The sequence below is a fragment of the Oncorhynchus nerka genome, linkage group LG28 (assembly GCF_034236695.1).
Source record: "Oncorhynchus nerka isolate Pitt River linkage group LG28, Oner_Uvic_2.0, whole genome shotgun sequence".
NCBI classification, from domain to species: domain Eukaryota; kingdom Metazoa; phylum Chordata; class Actinopteri; order Salmoniformes; family Salmonidae; genus Oncorhynchus; species Oncorhynchus nerka.
Genome location: NC_088423.1, coordinates 81,060,096 through 81,078,013, shown reverse-complemented (window position 1 = coordinate 81,078,013; position 17,918 = coordinate 81,060,096). Strand labels below are relative to the sequence as shown.

General features: G+C 44.5%; 2 protein-coding genes across 4 annotated transcripts in view; one reads left to right on the top strand and one right to left on the bottom strand.

Moving 5' to 3' along the window:
- The first annotated feature begins 5,936 nt into the window (after positions 1-5,936).
- On the top strand, positions 5,937-13,743 carry LOC115113770 (bromodomain-containing protein 7-like). Its single transcript, XM_029641752.2, has 17 exons — positions 5,937-6,078; positions 6,404-6,588; positions 6,940-7,048; positions 7,215-7,272; positions 7,865-8,009; positions 8,193-8,303; positions 8,635-8,807; positions 9,816-9,942; positions 10,094-10,169; positions 10,371-10,478; positions 10,870-11,005; positions 11,343-11,445; positions 11,540-11,599; positions 12,276-12,378; positions 12,672-12,812; positions 13,204-13,344; positions 13,588-13,743. The coding sequence occupies exons 1-17, from the start codon at positions 6,036-6,038 to the stop codon at positions 13,647-13,649; spliced, it is 1,881 nt and encodes a 626-aa protein (XP_029497612.1). The 5' UTR covers positions 5,937-6,035; the 3' UTR covers positions 13,650-13,743.
- A 1,576-nt stretch (positions 13,744-15,319) lies between these two features.
- Positions 15,320-17,918, bottom strand: part of LOC115113769 (adenylate cyclase type 2-like) — a 68,500-nt gene continuing 65,901 nt past the window's right edge. For all 3 annotated transcript variants that reach the window (XM_029641749.2, XM_029641750.2, XM_029641751.2), the window contains 5 exons: positions 17,590-17,736; positions 17,370-17,477; positions 17,062-17,176; positions 15,717-15,841; positions 15,320-15,566 (listed from right to left, as the gene is read on the bottom strand). In XM_029641749.2, the coding sequence (XP_029497609.1) occupies positions 15,420-15,566; positions 15,717-15,841; positions 17,062-17,176; positions 17,370-17,477; positions 17,590-17,736 (642 nt within the window). In that variant the 3' untranslated portion in view covers positions 15,320-15,419. The remainder of the gene's footprint in view (positions 15,567-15,716; positions 15,842-17,061; positions 17,177-17,369; positions 17,478-17,589; positions 17,737-17,918) is intronic.

Genomic DNA, 17,918 nt, shown 5'->3' with positions numbered 1-17,918 from the left:
GGACTGGGAGTAGGAGTACAGAGTACCGACAGGCAAGCAGGCAGAGGATGGGGCTGGGAATAAGAGCTGGGGCTGGGAGTAGGGGCACAGAGTACAGACAGGCAAGCAGGCAGAGGATGGGGCTGGGAATAAGGGCTGGGGCTGGGAGTACGGGTACAGAGTACAGACAGGCAAGCAGGCAGAGGATGGGGCTGGGAATAAGGGCTGGGGCTGGGAGTACGGGTACAGAGTACAGACAGGCAAGCAGGCAGAGGATGGGGCTGGGAATAAGGGCTGGGGCTGGGAGTACGGGTACAGAGTACAGACAGGCAAGCAGGCAGAGGATAGGGCTGGGAATAAGGGTACAGAGTACAGACAGGCAAGCAGGCAGATGATGGGGCTGGGAATAAGGGCTGGGGCTGGGAGTACGGGTACAGAGTACAGACAGGCAAGCAGGCAGAGGATGGGGCTGGGAATAAGGGCTGGGGCTGGGAGTACGGGTACAGAGTACAGACAGGCAAGCAGGCAGAGGATGGGGCTGGGAATAAGGGCTGGGGCTGGGAGTACGGGTACAGAGTACAGACAGGCAAGCAGGCAGAGGATGGGGCTGGGAATAAGGGTACAGAGTACAGACAGGCAAGCAGGCAGAGGATGGGGCTGGGAATAAGGGCTGGGGCTGGGAGTAGGGGTACAGAGTACAGACAGGCAAGCAGGCAGAGGATGGGGCTGGGAATAAGGGCTGGGGCTGGGAGTACGGGTACAGAGTACAGACAGGCAAGCAGGCAGAGGATGGGGCTGGGAATAAGGGCTGGGAGTACGGGTACAGAGTACAGACAGGCAAGCAGGCAGAGGATGGGGCTGGGAATAAGGGCTGGGGCTGGGAGTAGGGGTACAGAGTACAGGCAGGCAAGCAGGCAGAGGATGGGGCTGGGAGTACGGGTACAGAGTACAGACAGGCAAGCAGGCAGAGGATGGGGCTGGGAATAAGGGCTGGGGCTGGGAGTACAGACAGGCAAGCAGGCAGAGGATGGGGCTGGGAATAAGGGCTGGGGAGTAGGAGTACAGGCAAGGACACACGCTATACAGCTTTCTATTGAGTTACAGTACATCCCTTCAAATGCACTGAAAGTATAGGACATCTGCCATATGTCTATAGGTATTCAGTGTAGTGGTAGTGTTTTTCAGCCGTAATGTTAGCTTATTCAAGCTCTTGCCTCAAGAAAAGTGAAGATTTGACATGTCAGTGTTGAATGGTTTGAGCCTTATCTCAGTTTCAAGGGACACAGAGTACTGGACAGTGATTCTCTCTCCCCAAGGCTTGTGAGGGATAGAGAGTGACAACACAGGCAGATAATAGTCAAGACTATTGATAAAGAAGCTGCGACACTGCTCCTCCCTTAGGCTTCTGTATCAGAACTCACCAGACAGTGACAGTATTAAGCCTGAGCTGAACCAGAGTGATGGGTTTTTAAATCAACTGACATGATTTACCTCACTGCTTAAAACGGTTATCCTTAAGGGCAAAAGAAAAATTGTATTTGCTTGCATGGGCTGGGCAGTGATAACGCTAAACTGTTTTGCTGTAGAGATAGAATACAACTAAAATCCTCAATGATCAACTTTGAAATGTAAAAATATGATCACTTCACAAAAATGTAGAGGCGTTGATATCCAGATAAATTATAATTTGTTGAGTATTGTTTTGATAGCCATACATGAGTATACATAGATGATTATACAAATGATACATTCATTAGAGCCTCAGAATCACCTTTCCATCTGAAAGGAAGGTATGGTCGGAATGGCCGATTCTGTTTCTTTTCGTTTCCACCAATTCTGAATATGAGAAACTGGATTCTCGGCCCCCATCCTCTGCCTCTTCATAAAACCTGGAATGTGCTTCAAAGAATGCACACTATCTTCCCTCCATGAATAAAACATCTGTCATTCATCGGCCTGTAAAATATGTGGCGATTTAACAGAGCATAACAGCTCTGAAGGGGATAGAGGAGGCAGAGCAGAAGCCTGTGCAGTGTCCTAATAATAAGCCATGTACAAGAGTTAGGCTATCTCTCCCTTTGGACAGTTCACAGTTTACTGGTCTTTGTCCCAGGCCAGGGCAAGTAAAACTCCTATTTGTGATCCATAATGACAATAGGAGATATTACATGAAATAAAAACAATTCAGTGTTTCAAAGCAGGTTCACGTTAGAGTATTATTATCTATCGGCATCCACACCAAGACAGTCCGACAGAGAACTAAATGTCAGGTTGTGCGGTACTGGTAAGAAGTCTGGTGCAGGAGAGTGGAGAGTTGTGATCAGGCGCACACTTTAATTGGCAGAAGTGACAACAGACGGACGCAACTGCGTCAAAAATCCTCCAGCCAAATGGCAAAAGTGCAAAGCGCGACAACAATCACAATAATGCATAAGTTAAACAATTAAACACACTCGGGTTCAACACGGTACCCGGGGAAAAACCAGCCTGGCGCGTAACACGAAACATGTAACAAAACAGTTCCACACAAAGACATGGGGGAAACTGAGGGAATATATATGTAGTGTGATTAGGGAATGTAAACCAGGTGTGCGGGGAAACAAGACAAAACAAATGGAACAATGACAAGTGGAGCGGCGAAGGCTTAGAAGACCGGTGACTTCGACCGCCGAACGCCGTCCGAACAAGGAGAGGAGCAGACTTTGGCGGAAGTCGTGACACTAAAGGCAAACTGGACTGGTGGAAATGTAAAGTAAACAATGTAGTGAATGGTCTGGGGGGGCTGCCTCAGGGAAAGCTAAACGTACAGTAAAAATGTGTCCTGGATCGGTTGGCCTTTTATGCTCGTCAACGTGAAAAGTCACAGAGGAGGGGAATGGAAAGTGGGACAGGCAACCGCCATGTGGAAGTTAGTGGGTCAAAGTTACTGTCTCTGTACCTAATTTATTTCTATACATTTTCTATGAGTAAATCCACTTATTCACTCCCTATGTGTCCAAAGTGAGGGGGTGGAGGCTCCAAATAGGTGAGAAACAGTGGTCTAGCTGTCTATCCTAGTTAGCTCCAGAGAGGGCATGGAGGGAAAGCCCACACATCAGAGGCTACATTCACCCTCCGTTCCTCTCTGTTTGGGATCCCTCTCGGCTCTGTCTGTTTTAACCAATCTGCCTGATTGTTCGGGCCAGGGGCATCTGATAACCTTAGGGTGCTTCACCTTTCTAAAGCAAGTGTCCATTTATTATAATACAAAATTACTCAGTAGGAGGATGTGATGACGTCAGAGAGAGATAGGACAATCACCTCATTATCACCGATACTTCTACGATAATCGAGAATTTCAATAAGCAATTTTCTACGTCTGGCCATGCTGTCCACCGGGCTACCCCTACCCCAGCCAAAATCTCAGCACCCCCTGCAGACACTTGCCCAAGCCCCCCCCCCCCCTTCACACAAATCCAGACAGATGTTCTGAAAGAGCTGCAAAATCTGGATCCAAACAAATCAGCTGGGCTAGACAATCTGGATCCTCTCTTTCTAAAATTACCAGCTGAAATTGCTGCAAACCCTATAACTAACCTTTTCAACCTCTCTTTCGTATCGTCTGAGATCCCCATAGATTGGAAAGCTGCCGCGGTCATCCCCCTCTTCAGAGGGGGTGACACTCTAGACCTAAACTGTTATAGACCTATATCCATCCATCCCTGCATTTCTAACATCTTCGAAAACCAAGTTAACAAACAGATCACCGACCATTTTGAATCCCACCGTACCTCCTCCACTATGCAATCTGGTTTCCGAGCTGGTCATGGGTGCACCTCAGCCACACTCAAGTTCCTAAATGATATCATAACCGCCATCGATAGAAGACAGTACTGTGCAGCAGCCTTCATCGACCTGGCCAAGGCTATTGACTCTTTCAATCACCACATTCTTATCGGCAGACTCAATAGCCTTGGCTTCTCAAATGACTGCCTCGCCTCGTTCGCCAACTACTTCTCAGATAGAGTTCAGTGTGTCAAATCGGAGGACCTGTTGTCCGGACCTCTGGCAGTCTCTATGGGGGTGCCACAGGGCTCAATTCTCGGGCCGACTCTTTTCTCTGATTATTTAAATGATGTCGCTCTTGCTGCTGGTGATTCTCTGATCCACCTCTACACAAACGACACCATTCTGTATACATCTGGCCCTTCTTTGGACACTGTGCTAACAAACCTCCAAACAAGCTTCAATGCCATACAACACTCCTTCCGTGGCCTCCAACGGCTTTTAAATGCAAGTAAAAATAAGTGCATGCTCTTCAACCGATTTGCTGCCCGCATCCTCCTGCCCGACTAGCATCACTACTCTGGACGGTTCTGACTTCGAATATGTGGACAACTACAAATACCTAGGTGTCTGGTTAGACTGTAAACTCTCCTTCCAGACTCACATTAAGCATCTCCAATCCAAAATTAAATCTAGAATCGGCTTCCTATTTCACAACAAAGCCTCCTTCACTCATGCTGCCAAACATACCCTCGTAAAACTGACTAACCTAACAATCCTTGACTTCGGCAATGTAATTTACAAAATAACCTCCAACACTCTACTCAACAAACTGGATGTAGTCTATCACAGTGCCATCCGTTTTGTCACCAAAGCCCCATATACTACCCACCACTGCAACCTCTATGCTCTCGTTGGCTGGCCCTCACTACATATTCTTCGCCAAACCCACTGGCTCCAGGTCATCTATAAGTCTATGCTAGGTAAAGCCCCGCCTTACCTGAGCTCACTGGTCACCATAGCAACACCCACCCGTAGCACGTGCTCCAGCAGGTATATTTCACTGGTCATCCCAAAAAGCAAACACTTCCTTTGGCCACCTTTCCTTCCAGTTCTCTGCTGCCAATGACTGGAACAAATTGCAAAAATCACTGAAGCTGGAGTCTTATATCTCCCTCTCTAACTTTAAGCATCAGCTGTCAGACCAGCTTACCGATCACTGTACCTGTACACAGCCAATCTGTAAATGGCACAACCAACTACCTCATCCCCACATTGTTATTTATCCTCTTGCTCTTTTGCACCCCAGTATCTTTACTTGCACATCATCATCTGCACCTCTATCACTCCAGTGTTAATGCTAAATTGTAATTATTTCGCCTCTATGGCATATGTATTGCCTTACCTCCCTACTCTTCTACATTTGCACACACTGTACATATATTTTTCTATTGTGTTATTGACTGTACATTTGTTTATATGTAACTCTGTGTTGTTGTTTTTGTCACACTGCTTTGCTTTATCTTGGCCAGGTCACAGTTGTAAATGAGTACTTGTTCTCAACTGGCCTACCTGGTTAAATAAATTAAAAAATTAAAAAATGTACAAATGTTCTATAGGCCTACATTGCTTTTGATACCGCTGTCCAGTTTAGAAGTCTTAGGAAAACCTTGAGACCAATACTGTGTTAATCACACCCCCTACAGGTGGCTAAAGTTGATACATTCTTATGTCATTTAATATATATAGCAATCGATTGCAGCGTGCTTGTTTGGTGCATCGCCGCATGTCGGCTGGAGGTAAAATCACATTATTTTATCACCACGTGCAATGTTTATTTGTAGATAAGCCAAACCTACCTAACGTGTCCGTGTTGTAAATAATAATTAGTTGTGAACAGACTTGCCATATATATATATATATATATACTTTTATTTTTCCAGGTACCAATGTTTTTGTGCGTCATGTAATTTCTGTGTTGTCTTTACACTTAACTTCTCTTTTAACGACTGTCGGCCTCACACAATAGCTGAAAGGTAAACTTCTCTATATATATATGGCAAGTCTGTTCACAACAAATTATTATTTACAACACGGACACGTTAGGTAGGTTTGGCTTATCTACAAATAAACATTGCACGTGGTGATAAAATAATGTGATTTTACCTCCAGCCGACATGCGGCGCTGCACCAAACAAGCACGCTGCAATCGATTGCTATATTCCTTCCAGGAGAGAAAACAAAGAATAACATTGTTGTTAGCTAGCGTAAAGATTAAAAACATATAAATAATGGGCAAGAAGCATAAAAAGCACAAGTCTGAAAAATATGAGGGTAAGACACATTTAGATCGCCAATGCGCTGGTATTGGTTGAATTCCTTGGGACAATTAAAAGGCTTGCGCTTCATAGCTGTTTTCGCGCGAGCTTTGGTTAGCTAACGCATAATCACCCATTTGAATTCACTACAAGTTAGCTATTTACATATTTTAGCCAGGTAGGGAGGTAACGTTAGTAACATAGCAAGTTAAGTTAGCTAACTAGTTGGATACCTCACAGTTGAGCGAGCTGGCTAGCGAACTGTCAGCAGCAACTTGAGTTGGTTACGATCAAATATTTGGAAATATACTTAAAGCTAACCCAATGTGTCCCACCTACAGAGTACGGGGAGAGACCACTTAAATTGGTTCTCAAGGTTGCTGGAAATGAGGTGACGACTGGAAGCTCGAGCTTTGAAAACACATTTGATGAACATCCAGATTTAGAGAAACACAAGGACAAGAAAAAGAAGAAAAAGGATAAGGAAAGGATCGATACCATGTCACCAGTTGATGACAAGAAAAAGGTGAGTTTGGGAATCCATATTTTCATTACAGCCCATGTTTACCTTTGTGTACTGTTTGAGTGGAATGTCTAGCTGCCATTTAATTCCATGGAATGCCATGGGTGGTGCCAGCTGACTAAACTCCACCTATGTTTAAGTGTCCGAACTCCACCAACTGAGTGGAGCAGAGACCATCCTGTTGGGGAATTCAGCTCTGACAACATGGATTTGCTCAAGAGCCCAATACTTAAACGTTGAAGTGGATTTTGATTTTCAGAATTCAAAAAGGGGTTTATTTGGCCAATAGACCGACTCCTAGGTGATCTATCAAACATTATAATTGTGTCAAACATGTTTATATGGTGCATTTAGATGACGAAGAAGAAGAAGGGACAGGACGCTGATACAGACTGGGATGATAGGGAGGCGAGCAGGACCCCTATCCATTCTGATCTGGCATCCTCCTTGAATAAAGTGGAAGGTAACTTACTTGCCAGTTTCTACAATGGCTGCCACTTTTCCATAATCCTTTCTTGGTCATTAATTTCTATTGATATATAAAGTAATTTGAACCATTATTTATCTTTCTTAATCTCTTCTTTACCCACCTCACTCCCTCGTGTGCTTTTTCTCTCTCTCATTCTCAGAGAAAGAACTGACCCCACTGCAGGAAGCCTTGAGTCAACTCATCAGACAGCTCCAAAGGTGAAGCTTGTTACTAAGAAATTGTCATTGAATTGATTAGCAGTCTGTTTCCTCTGGTCTAAACATATCCCGATGCCCCAGAGTAGTGCACCCCTGTGTAGGGTGCCGTCTTTCAGATGGGACTTCAAACGGGTGTCCTTACTCTATGGTCACTAAAGATCCCATGGCAATTATTGTAAGAGTAGGGGCGCAGCGGTCTAAGGCACTGCATCTCTGTACTAGAGGCGTCACTACAGACCCTGGTTTGATTCCAGGCTGTATCACAAACCGGCCGTGATTGGGAGTCCCATAGGGTGGCTCACATTTGGCCCAGCGTCGTTAGGGTTTGGCCGTCATTGTAAATAAGAATTGGTTCTTAATGACTTGCCTAGTCAAATAAAAACCTGGTATCCCAGCTAAATTCTCAATCTGGCCCTCATATGGCCACCTAATCATCCCTAGCTTCCAAATGGCTCATTCATCCCCCCTCCTCTCCCCTGTAACTATTCCCCAGGTCGTTGCTGTAAATGAGAATGTGTTCTCAGTCAACTTACCTGGTAAAATAGCTGTTGCATTGAGGCCTATCAAAGCAACAACATACTTTCTCTTGTAGGAAAGACCCAAGTGCGTTTTTCTCGTTCCCTGTGACTGACCTTATCGCTCCTGGCTACTCCACGATCATCAAGCGGCCCATGGACTTCGGCGCAATGAAGGAGAAAGTCAAGAATGAGTATTATCAGTCACTAGAGGAGCTTAAGGTACATCTGTCAGCTGCTCTACCTTCTTGACAAATAACTTTCCCGAATAGCTTTATTTTGTCGTCTCATTCTAAAGCAGTGGGTTGATTGACAATCAAGCCTGAAGTGTTGATTAAATAGAAAACCAATGTTAAACATATGCAGAGTCCAGTGACTGACTGCCGTGTGTCTCCATTGATACAGGAGGACTTCAGGATCATGTGTGAGAATGCTATGATCTACAACAAGCCAGAGACCATTTACCACAAAGCTGCCAGGAAGTTGCTCCACTCTGGCATGAAGATCCTCCGCCCGGTAAGGGGAGTGCCTCTACAGAAGTCAACTTGACACATACATATGGGATCTTCTCTTGAGAATGGGTTTTAGTCCTGGATTAGGCTTAATCTGTATATAGGAAACTGGCCATGTGTGCCTGGGTGAAATAATCACTAGTTGCCACATACGAACAGCAGGGGGCACCATATTCATACCTCTGAATGTTTAGATATTAATTTTCACCACAAATGTTTTGTTGATAATTGGGGCCCCAGAAGACTAATCACAAGACCCTGAGATTGGAACACGATTATGGCATACATTTTGGTGAAACACTGAGTCAACTCTTGTCTCTCTCGCTGTCCCACAGGAGAGGCTTGAGAGCCTGAGGCAGAGTATTGAGTTCATGGCTGACCTAGAGAACCCAGCCAACCAGTCAAGTAAGACTGGAGAGGTGGGGAACTCCAGCATGGACCAGCGTAAAGACGGCCCCAGCCCCACAGATCCTAGCAAGACTACCCAGTCTGCAGCAAACACTCCCAGGTACCGTGATAACGTTACCCTGCACATGAACACTGACAATATGCTTTTAGTTATTAATTGCTTGGAGAGTCATCATGTATGGATATTGATCTCGGACACAATTTACATAGACTAATATATAGACTTCCGATAGGGGTTACGGTGCTTAGACTGTGAGAAGCTGTTCTCGGACATTTACCAAATACAGATCCCAACCAAGAAGCAAGCAAGCAGTATTACACACTAATGTTAAGTCATGGATAGTGTCCAAGTGCTGAGGGCTTGTTCTCCCAAGTGTTTGGTGGATCAGTTCTTTCCATAGAATCTGGCTGGAGGATGAGCGATAATGAAAGGAATGCCTTTGAGCGTGTCAGGTCTTGTGTTCAGTCAGCACTATGCAGTACCTTTCACACCAATCACTCTCTGAAACCTAGGAGTTGTTGTCCTTGTAAACCCCACTGAGGTGTAATGGGTAGAAAATTCTGTTTTCTTTAATGTATTTTCTTAACTGCATTGTTGGTTAAGGGCTTGAAGTAAGCATTTCACTAAGGTCTGATAATAATTCGTTCTAGGGAGGGGCTGTACAGTCATTGCTTTTGTCCAATCACAATGCAACTTAGGTTTTGGGTTACTCAGCTACGAGGTGAAAAAGGCAATGCTTGTAGAATGTACACTACTCTTACCTGTTGTATTTGGGGCATGTGACAAATACATTTTTATTTGAAATGCTTTTGCAAATAACAGACTACAGCATGAGGACTTATAAGATTTGATGTGAAGTTTGATTGAAAGTATACTGGCACCATATTCATTGGGAACATGTACTGTAGCTATAGCATTAGATGTATTCTCTATTAGATTTAGATGTTATGACTGTTTAAAAATGTATTGTAATCACTAATGGCTGCCAGCAAAATAAATTCCTATTTTCTGCTGATCCTTTTCTGGTATTGAACAATGAAACCCTATGAATCAGTTAAGTTCAAAGTCTCCTACTCCTCTATACTCTGTGTTCTCCAATACTTCCAGGAAAGACAACGACTCCAAAGACAAAGTGTCGAAGGTCGTCAGTCAGGCAGAGAAGGAGCTTGAGGAGATCTGCAAGCTCATTGACGATTCAGGAGGCAAACTGTCCAACAGAGGGCTGGAGAGTGAGGTGAGAGCTACGGGCTATGGAATTGGCTTAAACTGTTTAGGCCAACCAATCTCTTACCCCATCTACAATAAAGGAAATGTATGGTCTAATTTAGTGAATATTTATGTTTACTAATGTAATAATACAACTATTGTTTTATTTGGTTATGTAGCTGGACTTTGAGAGGAGAAAGTCTGATGGTTCCACCACACTGGCAATCCTGAGCCCAGTCGACCTTGTGGCTGGAGGTAGGTCCAGTCATAGTCACGCCCGCAATTAGCTCGTTGCGCTATATCCATTTCTATTTGTGCAACATGGGAAAACAGGAATCCATGATTGATTCCAACTGTCATCAACTCTATCTTTCTGATGAACCTAACAAGTGTAATAAAATCATCAGCTTTTAATTGTAAATGAGCCTCTTTCTCAATCAACTCTTATCTCTACAGATGTGGGCTACTGCCCTGTGAAGCTGGGCATGATGTCCAACCGGCTGCAGAGTGGCATCAACACCCTGCAGGGCTTTAAGGAGGACAAGAGGAACATGGTCACACCAGGTAAGCTGAAGGGGCCTTAGTGACAAGGTTTAATAATAAAAAAGCATTTCTGTTATCGACTTCCATCGTCTCCCAAGAGTGGCTGAATAACCTCTTCTCATCTGAGTGACTGAACCCAGAGCTTGTATGGAAGCACATGTATAAATCCAATGTTCAACCAACATAAATACCAGTCTCAATGTATCCATTTATAAATCCATTCATGGGCAACAATTATTTTTCCATAAGATTTTATAAGGTCATGTAGCCATGTCAGATTGTGATTCTATAAAAATCTGTTTTTCATAGTCCTATAAATGTATCTCTGTGAGAGGCTGAGCTCTCAGCCTGTGGTCCTGTATCTCCATCAGTGTTTACGAGCTGTAATGTAACCCAACCTCAACTCTCACAGTATCATACATGAACTATGGTCCGTACACCTCCTACGCGCCCGCCTACGACTCGAGCTTCGCCAACATCGGGAAAGAGGACACTGACCTGATCTACTCCTTCTATGGAGAGGAAGCCAGCCTCCAGGGATATGAGAGGTATGCATGTTGCTCCTCATCCTCCCCCTACATTACGGTGTAATATTGTGGTCAAGATCTGACATTTACAAGGGCCTACTTTACAGTAAATAATTCCAAACAAAGCTTTGAGCATTCCAGCATGCTCATAACAGTCCAGATGCCCCTGTATTTCATTGGGTTTGTATATGAGTAGGCATTTTATGGTTCTGTTGGCATGGATGAGATTCACTGTGGTGGAGGCTAAAACCACATGGTAAACCTGATACGACCCTACTGCTGCTTCTGAGAGGAGACCAAATGTGACTACCATACACAAACACACACTGATGTAATGTGTTTGTCATTGTGTCTGCAGCCTCTCGGAGTTCCTGTCCAAATCGGAGGAGCACATGTACAAACTGGCAGACAACCTCCTGGACGCGTTGACTAACGGGGAGCACTCCAAAACCCTGAGAGGGGTAGAACCATTAAGCATGTATCTGCATGGGAATTATATGGCTATTTTAAAAATGTCTTTGGACAATACTAACTTGATGTGTTCTTGCCCGTCAGACCTGTCCAGATGAGCAAGGGCCAACAGAAACCGCTGAGACTGAAGACAAGGACATGGAGGTAAGTCAGTCTCAGATACACTAGGACACTAAACGTGGACAACCTCAGCAGATAAAGAGAGACACCACACCCTAGGTCAACTACACCCAGCTGAAGTGAACCCCAGCTAACCCGCCCCACCAACAGTGTTGGATAATATTAACAGCTTCTGCACATGCCGTAGCTGTTCCAGCTGTGTCAACATGGCAGGCTCGTTAGCTAGCTGCTATGATCCAACACACAGAAAGAACATTTCCCCTTCAAAACACTGCCTCTCTCCAACAGTCCCTGAGACCAGGTCTGTTCACCCACTCTGTCAGGGATGTGGAAATGTCTGTTTTCTTTCTGCGCCCCCTTCGTAGGGCGGCTGAATGGCTCCTCAGTCACAGCAGTGTAGAGGCTGGAGGAAAGAAAAGCATCAGGCCTCTCTTAAGCACACAGCAGCTCTATACCTGGCTGTTTGCTGTGCTTGGCCAGTGTCCAGTTTATCCTCATTCCCTGGTTGGGTGTTGCTGCTGCTCTTTATTGGAAAGGGACTGACAGAGGTATCGACTGGAGCTACCAGAAAAGAGCTGGCCTGGCTGATGGGCCTCCTTTCAGCAATGCAATTTCAAAGATTAACTGACTGCAGCGCTGGGTGACTTGGAATCCAAACAAAAATGCTTTTACTAACCTAACTCTTCTGTTTTTCCCTCAGGTGGTTGAACCCGAAGCCAGCAAGCAGGATGTAAACAGGCTAGCCTCCCTGGGCTCTGTGATCGGCTTGGACTTCCAGAATCCACCTGACCTCCTCTCTGAGGGTAAAGATCAGCTCTAACTGACCAAAGGGCAAACCCCAACAGCATGCCAGTTAATTCTCTAAAGCTACTGAGAGCCAAAGAGTTACATTTTAAATCCCCTAGGCTTAAACCCTTCCTCAAGGTAATTGAGGCATTTCTGACTCCTGCAGCCTCTCTGGGCTGTTGTAGGGCATGTGCAGTCCCAGTTGAATGAGGTCTATGAAGATAATTCAAGAAATGGAACCCATTGTAGATGACCCTGCAAGCTTCCTTTTGATATTTAAGAAACGAGTGTGAATGTCTTTGTGCATCAGAGGCCCAACATTTCCAGCAGAAGTTGGATGAGACTACAAAGCTCCTCTGCGAGCTGCAGGAAGCGCAGAGGGAACGCTTGAGTGTCAAGCAGCCCCTTAACATCTGCCTGCTAGCCCCAACCACCAAGGAGCTGCGGCTGGGTAACACTTCATTTCTTTATTTTAAAGGAGAATGGAATTCCACTGTCTATTTTATTGGGTGGGGGCTCTGATTCAATTGGGTTGGGTTAAATGCGGAAGACATCTCAGTTGAAGTCATTGTTGTGCAGCTGACTGTCACCTTTCCCCCACAAGTCTTTGTTTGGATTCAAGCTTTGGTTTGAACCCTGTAAAAATTGTGCAGCCAGAAACGGTTATGACTAAACATGAATTTCTCTGTCAAAGCTATTTCCTTTTGACTATCTTAATTCCAATGGAAGAAATGCCTGGGCCATCCATTTCTCAGCTATACCGCTACCAGTGATCTTTATTTGGACTCCACCTTTGGCTTGAAGTTGGACTCTAATATAATTTCCCATTTGTCTCTCTGTAGCGGAGAAGGTGACTGGTAACCTGGCCCAACTGACCAGTCAGGTGGCTCCAGGAGATGTGAGCAGTGTGTACGGGATCAGGAGGGCCATGGGCATCGCTATACCCCTAGAGGCAGATGAACCACTCATAGACCTCACCATAAGTAGGCTTAAACCACCCGGCATATCATTTAGTTCATGGGTAGTAAACATTCTAGCCATATACTGGTTAATTTTGTGAACGTGTTCAGGGAAGTAGTAAGCCTACTTGCAAAACAGACTTTTTAAAATTGCCCGAGGTGGTAAAGTTGTATTGAATAGTGTTGGTGTGGATAAACAATAAATGTTATGGCTACATATGAATTGAAATGTCAAAGCTATTTCCTTATGTCTCATCTTGATTCCAGTGGATGCTGAGCCGATGGATACCGTGCCTGAAGTTCAGCAGATTACAGTCATTGCAGTATAATGGAATTTCACAGCAACCATCCTCCTGAGAACATTTGTAGTGTACAAAAAAAGGTTCTTTGTTTGCATTTCTTTTAATAAACGTTTTATATTAAGCCATTTGTCATCTACCTTATCCAATCTGTTATTCCTTGTCTTTGTAAATCAAGTTGGAATTCAGCCTTTTGCAAAACAATATCGCAACTGTACCAAATGCAAACTCACATTTATTCCTCAGACAGCGTAACATGAAAGCAACATGGACACATTCGTTTGGCAGTCAGATGTTGAGTAAGGCCACAGGACAAGTCAGTTTTCTGAGGCACAGAGAAGAATGTATCTTAAAAAAGGTCCAATGCAGACATTTAAATCTTATCAAATAATTTATGGGTAACAAGTATGTTACTGTTTTCAATGAAACAACATTCAAACGAACTGCTTCTAAGTTAAATTTGCTAGGACTGTCTGATGTGATTGGGGAGAGCTGAAAACAAGCTGTTATTGGCCGAGAGGTTTGGAACTCTTATTCTTATTTGTCTTAGCTAATTTACTACCTGGCCAAAACACCATCCCACCAAACAGGCTGAGATTTCAGGTGGTCTTTTAAAAATGGCATTATCATCACACTATTCTAACCTGTATGTTAGTCTAATGTTAACTGCAACAATACAGACAGTTGATTGTTTGACAGCAGGTTTAGGTACACAAAGAACACCAAGTAGAATGTTAGTTTGACCAGCGATTCCCAAAAAGCATATGCTGCCTGTCTGCACATAAGACACTGCAGGTTAATGTTGGCTAGTCAATGCAATCTATACATTTACAACTATGGCTGAAGTATACTGCACAGCACTGAGTTAGGCTCTCAAGACAATTCTGTTTTGTTTCAGTCAAATGAAACTTTTCATACAGTCACCAGAATGTTTTGTTTTACTCATTGATTGTAGTGCATATAGCACTTATTCTTAATCAGGCATGTGTTCTAAGCTTATTTGATAGAAATTGGTAAACAGTACACCTCATACCATATAAACTGTCCATTCCACAGTAATAATTTCCACAGAGCGTTGGAGTGCAAGTTTAAACTTCTCTGCTGTTTTGGTTCCGATGCTGCCAACAGCATGAAGGGAACCCGTGAGCAAAGTCTTGCATCTCACTAATCACAATATCTGCCGCCTGTGACCGTCATTTAGCTTAGTCTACCTTTTAAGGTCTAGAAAACCATGAGAGTATGTACAGTACACTTCTGTCACTCCACGTGCAGCAGAACTCACTCCATTGTTTTGGTCACCATTTGCTTGACAAACAGCTCAGTTTTAAGAGAGGACTGAATATGTTTTTTGTGCATCATGATTCCAGCAAGGTTCTAGGAATATCAGGTGATAGAATCCAGTATGACGACGACCAGTGCTTGACGTAACCTCCATGTCAATTGAATGCACACATTGGAACTGGATCTCCAAAACAAGTCAGCTGCAGTAAAAATGTATTTCCAATCAAGAATCTCCCAAAGGGATTCCTGGAAACATGAACAATCTGAAATATAACCTCTAGGACCACAAGGTCATGTCTTCAAGTCTTGTTCTGGTCCGGTCAGGATGATTGCTGACTGAAGCACTGAGATGGATTATATTTGTGTGCTCCGGTAGGTTTACTCTAAGCATGTTAACTTATGTGCGTTCATGTAATTAGTCTGTGCTGAATGCTAGACTGTGTCCTGTAACCGACCCAGCACACGTATAAGCAACCAGGCCCAGAGTCCACACACACAGTAGTGTGCTCACCGTAGACCTCAGCTCAGGCCCATTCCCTGCTGCTTGCTCATGTCCGTACACACAAAGAAGGTTGTCAGCTCGCCTTTTCCCTTGACGTTGATGAGGCCTCGGCACTCGCAGGAGTAGCCCAGCTTCTGGAGCACGTCCGACGTCTCCTCTGTGACCTGGAGCAGAAACAGACGAGGCAAGGAACAAGACAAACATTACTATGCTGAATGCATGCAGCCATGGTTGTGTGGTTATAGTTCATCTCTCCAGCCAGACTAGCAAGGACAATACTGTATGACTGACAAGACTAGGTTGTTGTACTGAACCTGAATCTTGCCCAGCTCTCCAGTGCTCTCCATCCTACTGGCCACGTTGACGGTGTTGCCCCAGATGTCATACTGAGGTTTTCTGGCTCCAATCACCCCAGCAATGACAGGCCCATGGTTAATGCCTGTGAAAAGCAGGCAGACAGTGAAACATAACAAGATACCTGCTGGGAATAAACCAGTCAAATACTGTAGGGAAGGGGGGATACCTAGTCAGTTGTACAACTGAATGCCTTCAACTGAAATGGGTCTTCTGCATTTAACCCAACCCCTCAATCAGAGAGGTGCGGGGGGATGCCTTAATCAACATCCACATCTTGGGCGCCCGGGTAACAGTGGGCTAACTGCCTTGCTCAGGGGCAGATTGACAGATTTCTACCTTGTCAGCTCAGGGATTCGATCCAGCAAACGTTCGGTTACTGGCCCAGCGCTATAACTGATGGCACAGACAACAATTGGAAATAAATATATTCACTAACGGGGTCTTACAAGTACCATCAGCTTGTCTGGCTGAGTCAACCACAGGGAGTCAAAACCATTTTACATTTTCATTTTAGTCATTTAGCAGAAGCTTTTATCCAGAGCGACTTACAGGAGCAATTGGGGTACCTCAACGGCACATCGACAGATGTTTCCCTTAGTCAGCTAGGGAAGTCGAACCAGCGACCTTTTGGTTTCTGGCCCAACGCTCTTAACCACTATGCTACCTGCCACTGCTGCCAGTTGTTCAGCCAGACCATTTGTTCATGTCGGAATCTCTGCCTTTTAATAAGAAAATGTCTTCCAGGGAGAATTATGTGGACTTCATTTGTTATTTAGATTTTTCTTGGGACACAGATGTGAAAAAATCCTTTGACGCACCAGTCCTTTGATATTTTAAAATTGTATTTCATGCCAGCTTTTTGTGTTTATGTATTAAAACCCTAATGTGTGCTTTTATCTCTCAAGTATTATAAATGTTTTCCTAAAGCCTGGGGGATCTGCTCAGAATAAGCTGTCTGAGAACTATGTCTCAACAGTACACAGGGAGACCAGCGGTATTATGTAGAGTCAATGTTAGCTATTGTGGACAGTTGGAAAGAATGTCCTCCTACGTGGTTAGATAGACAGGGTATCACAGGGCCAGGAGTGTTTTGTTCTATAACTAGAGCTCGCAATTTCTCCTGACCAGGTCAGGTGCAGGTGTTCAGGAAAAACTCTTAGCACTAGAATAACAACCAATGAAACCCTAATAAAGATGGATAGAACCAGACACATTGCAGACGTAATGGGTAGTTAATGTATATGGTACTAGTTAATGAATATAGTTCATATATGCCCAGGCCAGTGCCCAAGCTTGACTCACCCACACGCAGCCTAAAACTGTTGAAGGAGTGTCTGTTGATGCCATCCAGCTTGCCAATGAGGGCAATGGCAAACTCTACCATGTTCCCTATCTGTGCCTGCTGCCTATCTCGGTCCTGAAACAACACAGTTCATCATGAAGTCCACACACAGGACACTACTACTGACATACATAACTTTATCAATACTGCGTCGTTAACCAAGTTTTATGGTAAAGATCTATAGTATAGAAAATCAAAGGTATGCACAGTTGCATGCTGTAAAACCCCTCCCCTTCCATGTGACCTGGGTCAAATAGTTAGTAGCTACCTGGTTATTCTCCTGTCCTGGGGTGCCACTCAGCCCTGCGGCTGCCATATAAGTGCTTCCGATGGTCTTGATCTTCTCAACTCCACTGAACTTGGGCTTGGAGAGCAGCTGTGTGTGGGTAAACAAGTGGATATGTGAGCCAGGGTTAGCCGTTTACTTATTTCTATTACTGGGACACGTGTCATTTTAGTTCATTGATGGTTGCCAGCGGTCCTCTGACCTCATCAAAATCTGCTATGATCTCATTGAGGAGCCTCAGACACTCCAGGCCTTCCTTGTTGATGTCACACTCCGTGTAGAACTCTTTGAAGTCCGGTACCGAGGCGAACATCACACACACACAGTCATATGACTTGTAGTACAGGTCCTGAGGAGGAAGGAGGTGTACAACTTAAGAGGCAATGCCATGTAGTAACACGAAGCAGAAGAACATAGACATACACTTCACAACAGAGATACAGGGAAGTTTCAGGTTCCCACAAGAAATATTAGGAGACATTAGAGCACAGAGCCACATCTTTAAGAAAAAGCCCATTCAGAATGCTGAGA

Excerpts from the sequence above, each read along its gene's own strand:
- LOC115113770 (XM_029641752.2), top strand. The coding sequence starts at position 6,036 with ATGGGCAAGAAGCATAAAAAGCACAAGTCTGAAAAATATGAGG. Across the intron at positions 7,273-7,864 it reads CTCATCAGACAGCTCCAAAG|GAAAGACCCAAGTGCGTTTT; the intron begins GTGAAGCTTGTT and ends TTTCTCTTGTAG. Across the intron at positions 12,813-13,203 it reads CACCAAGGAGCTGCGGCTGG|CGGAGAAGGTGACTGGTAAC; the intron begins GTAACACTTCAT and ends GTCTCTCTGTAG.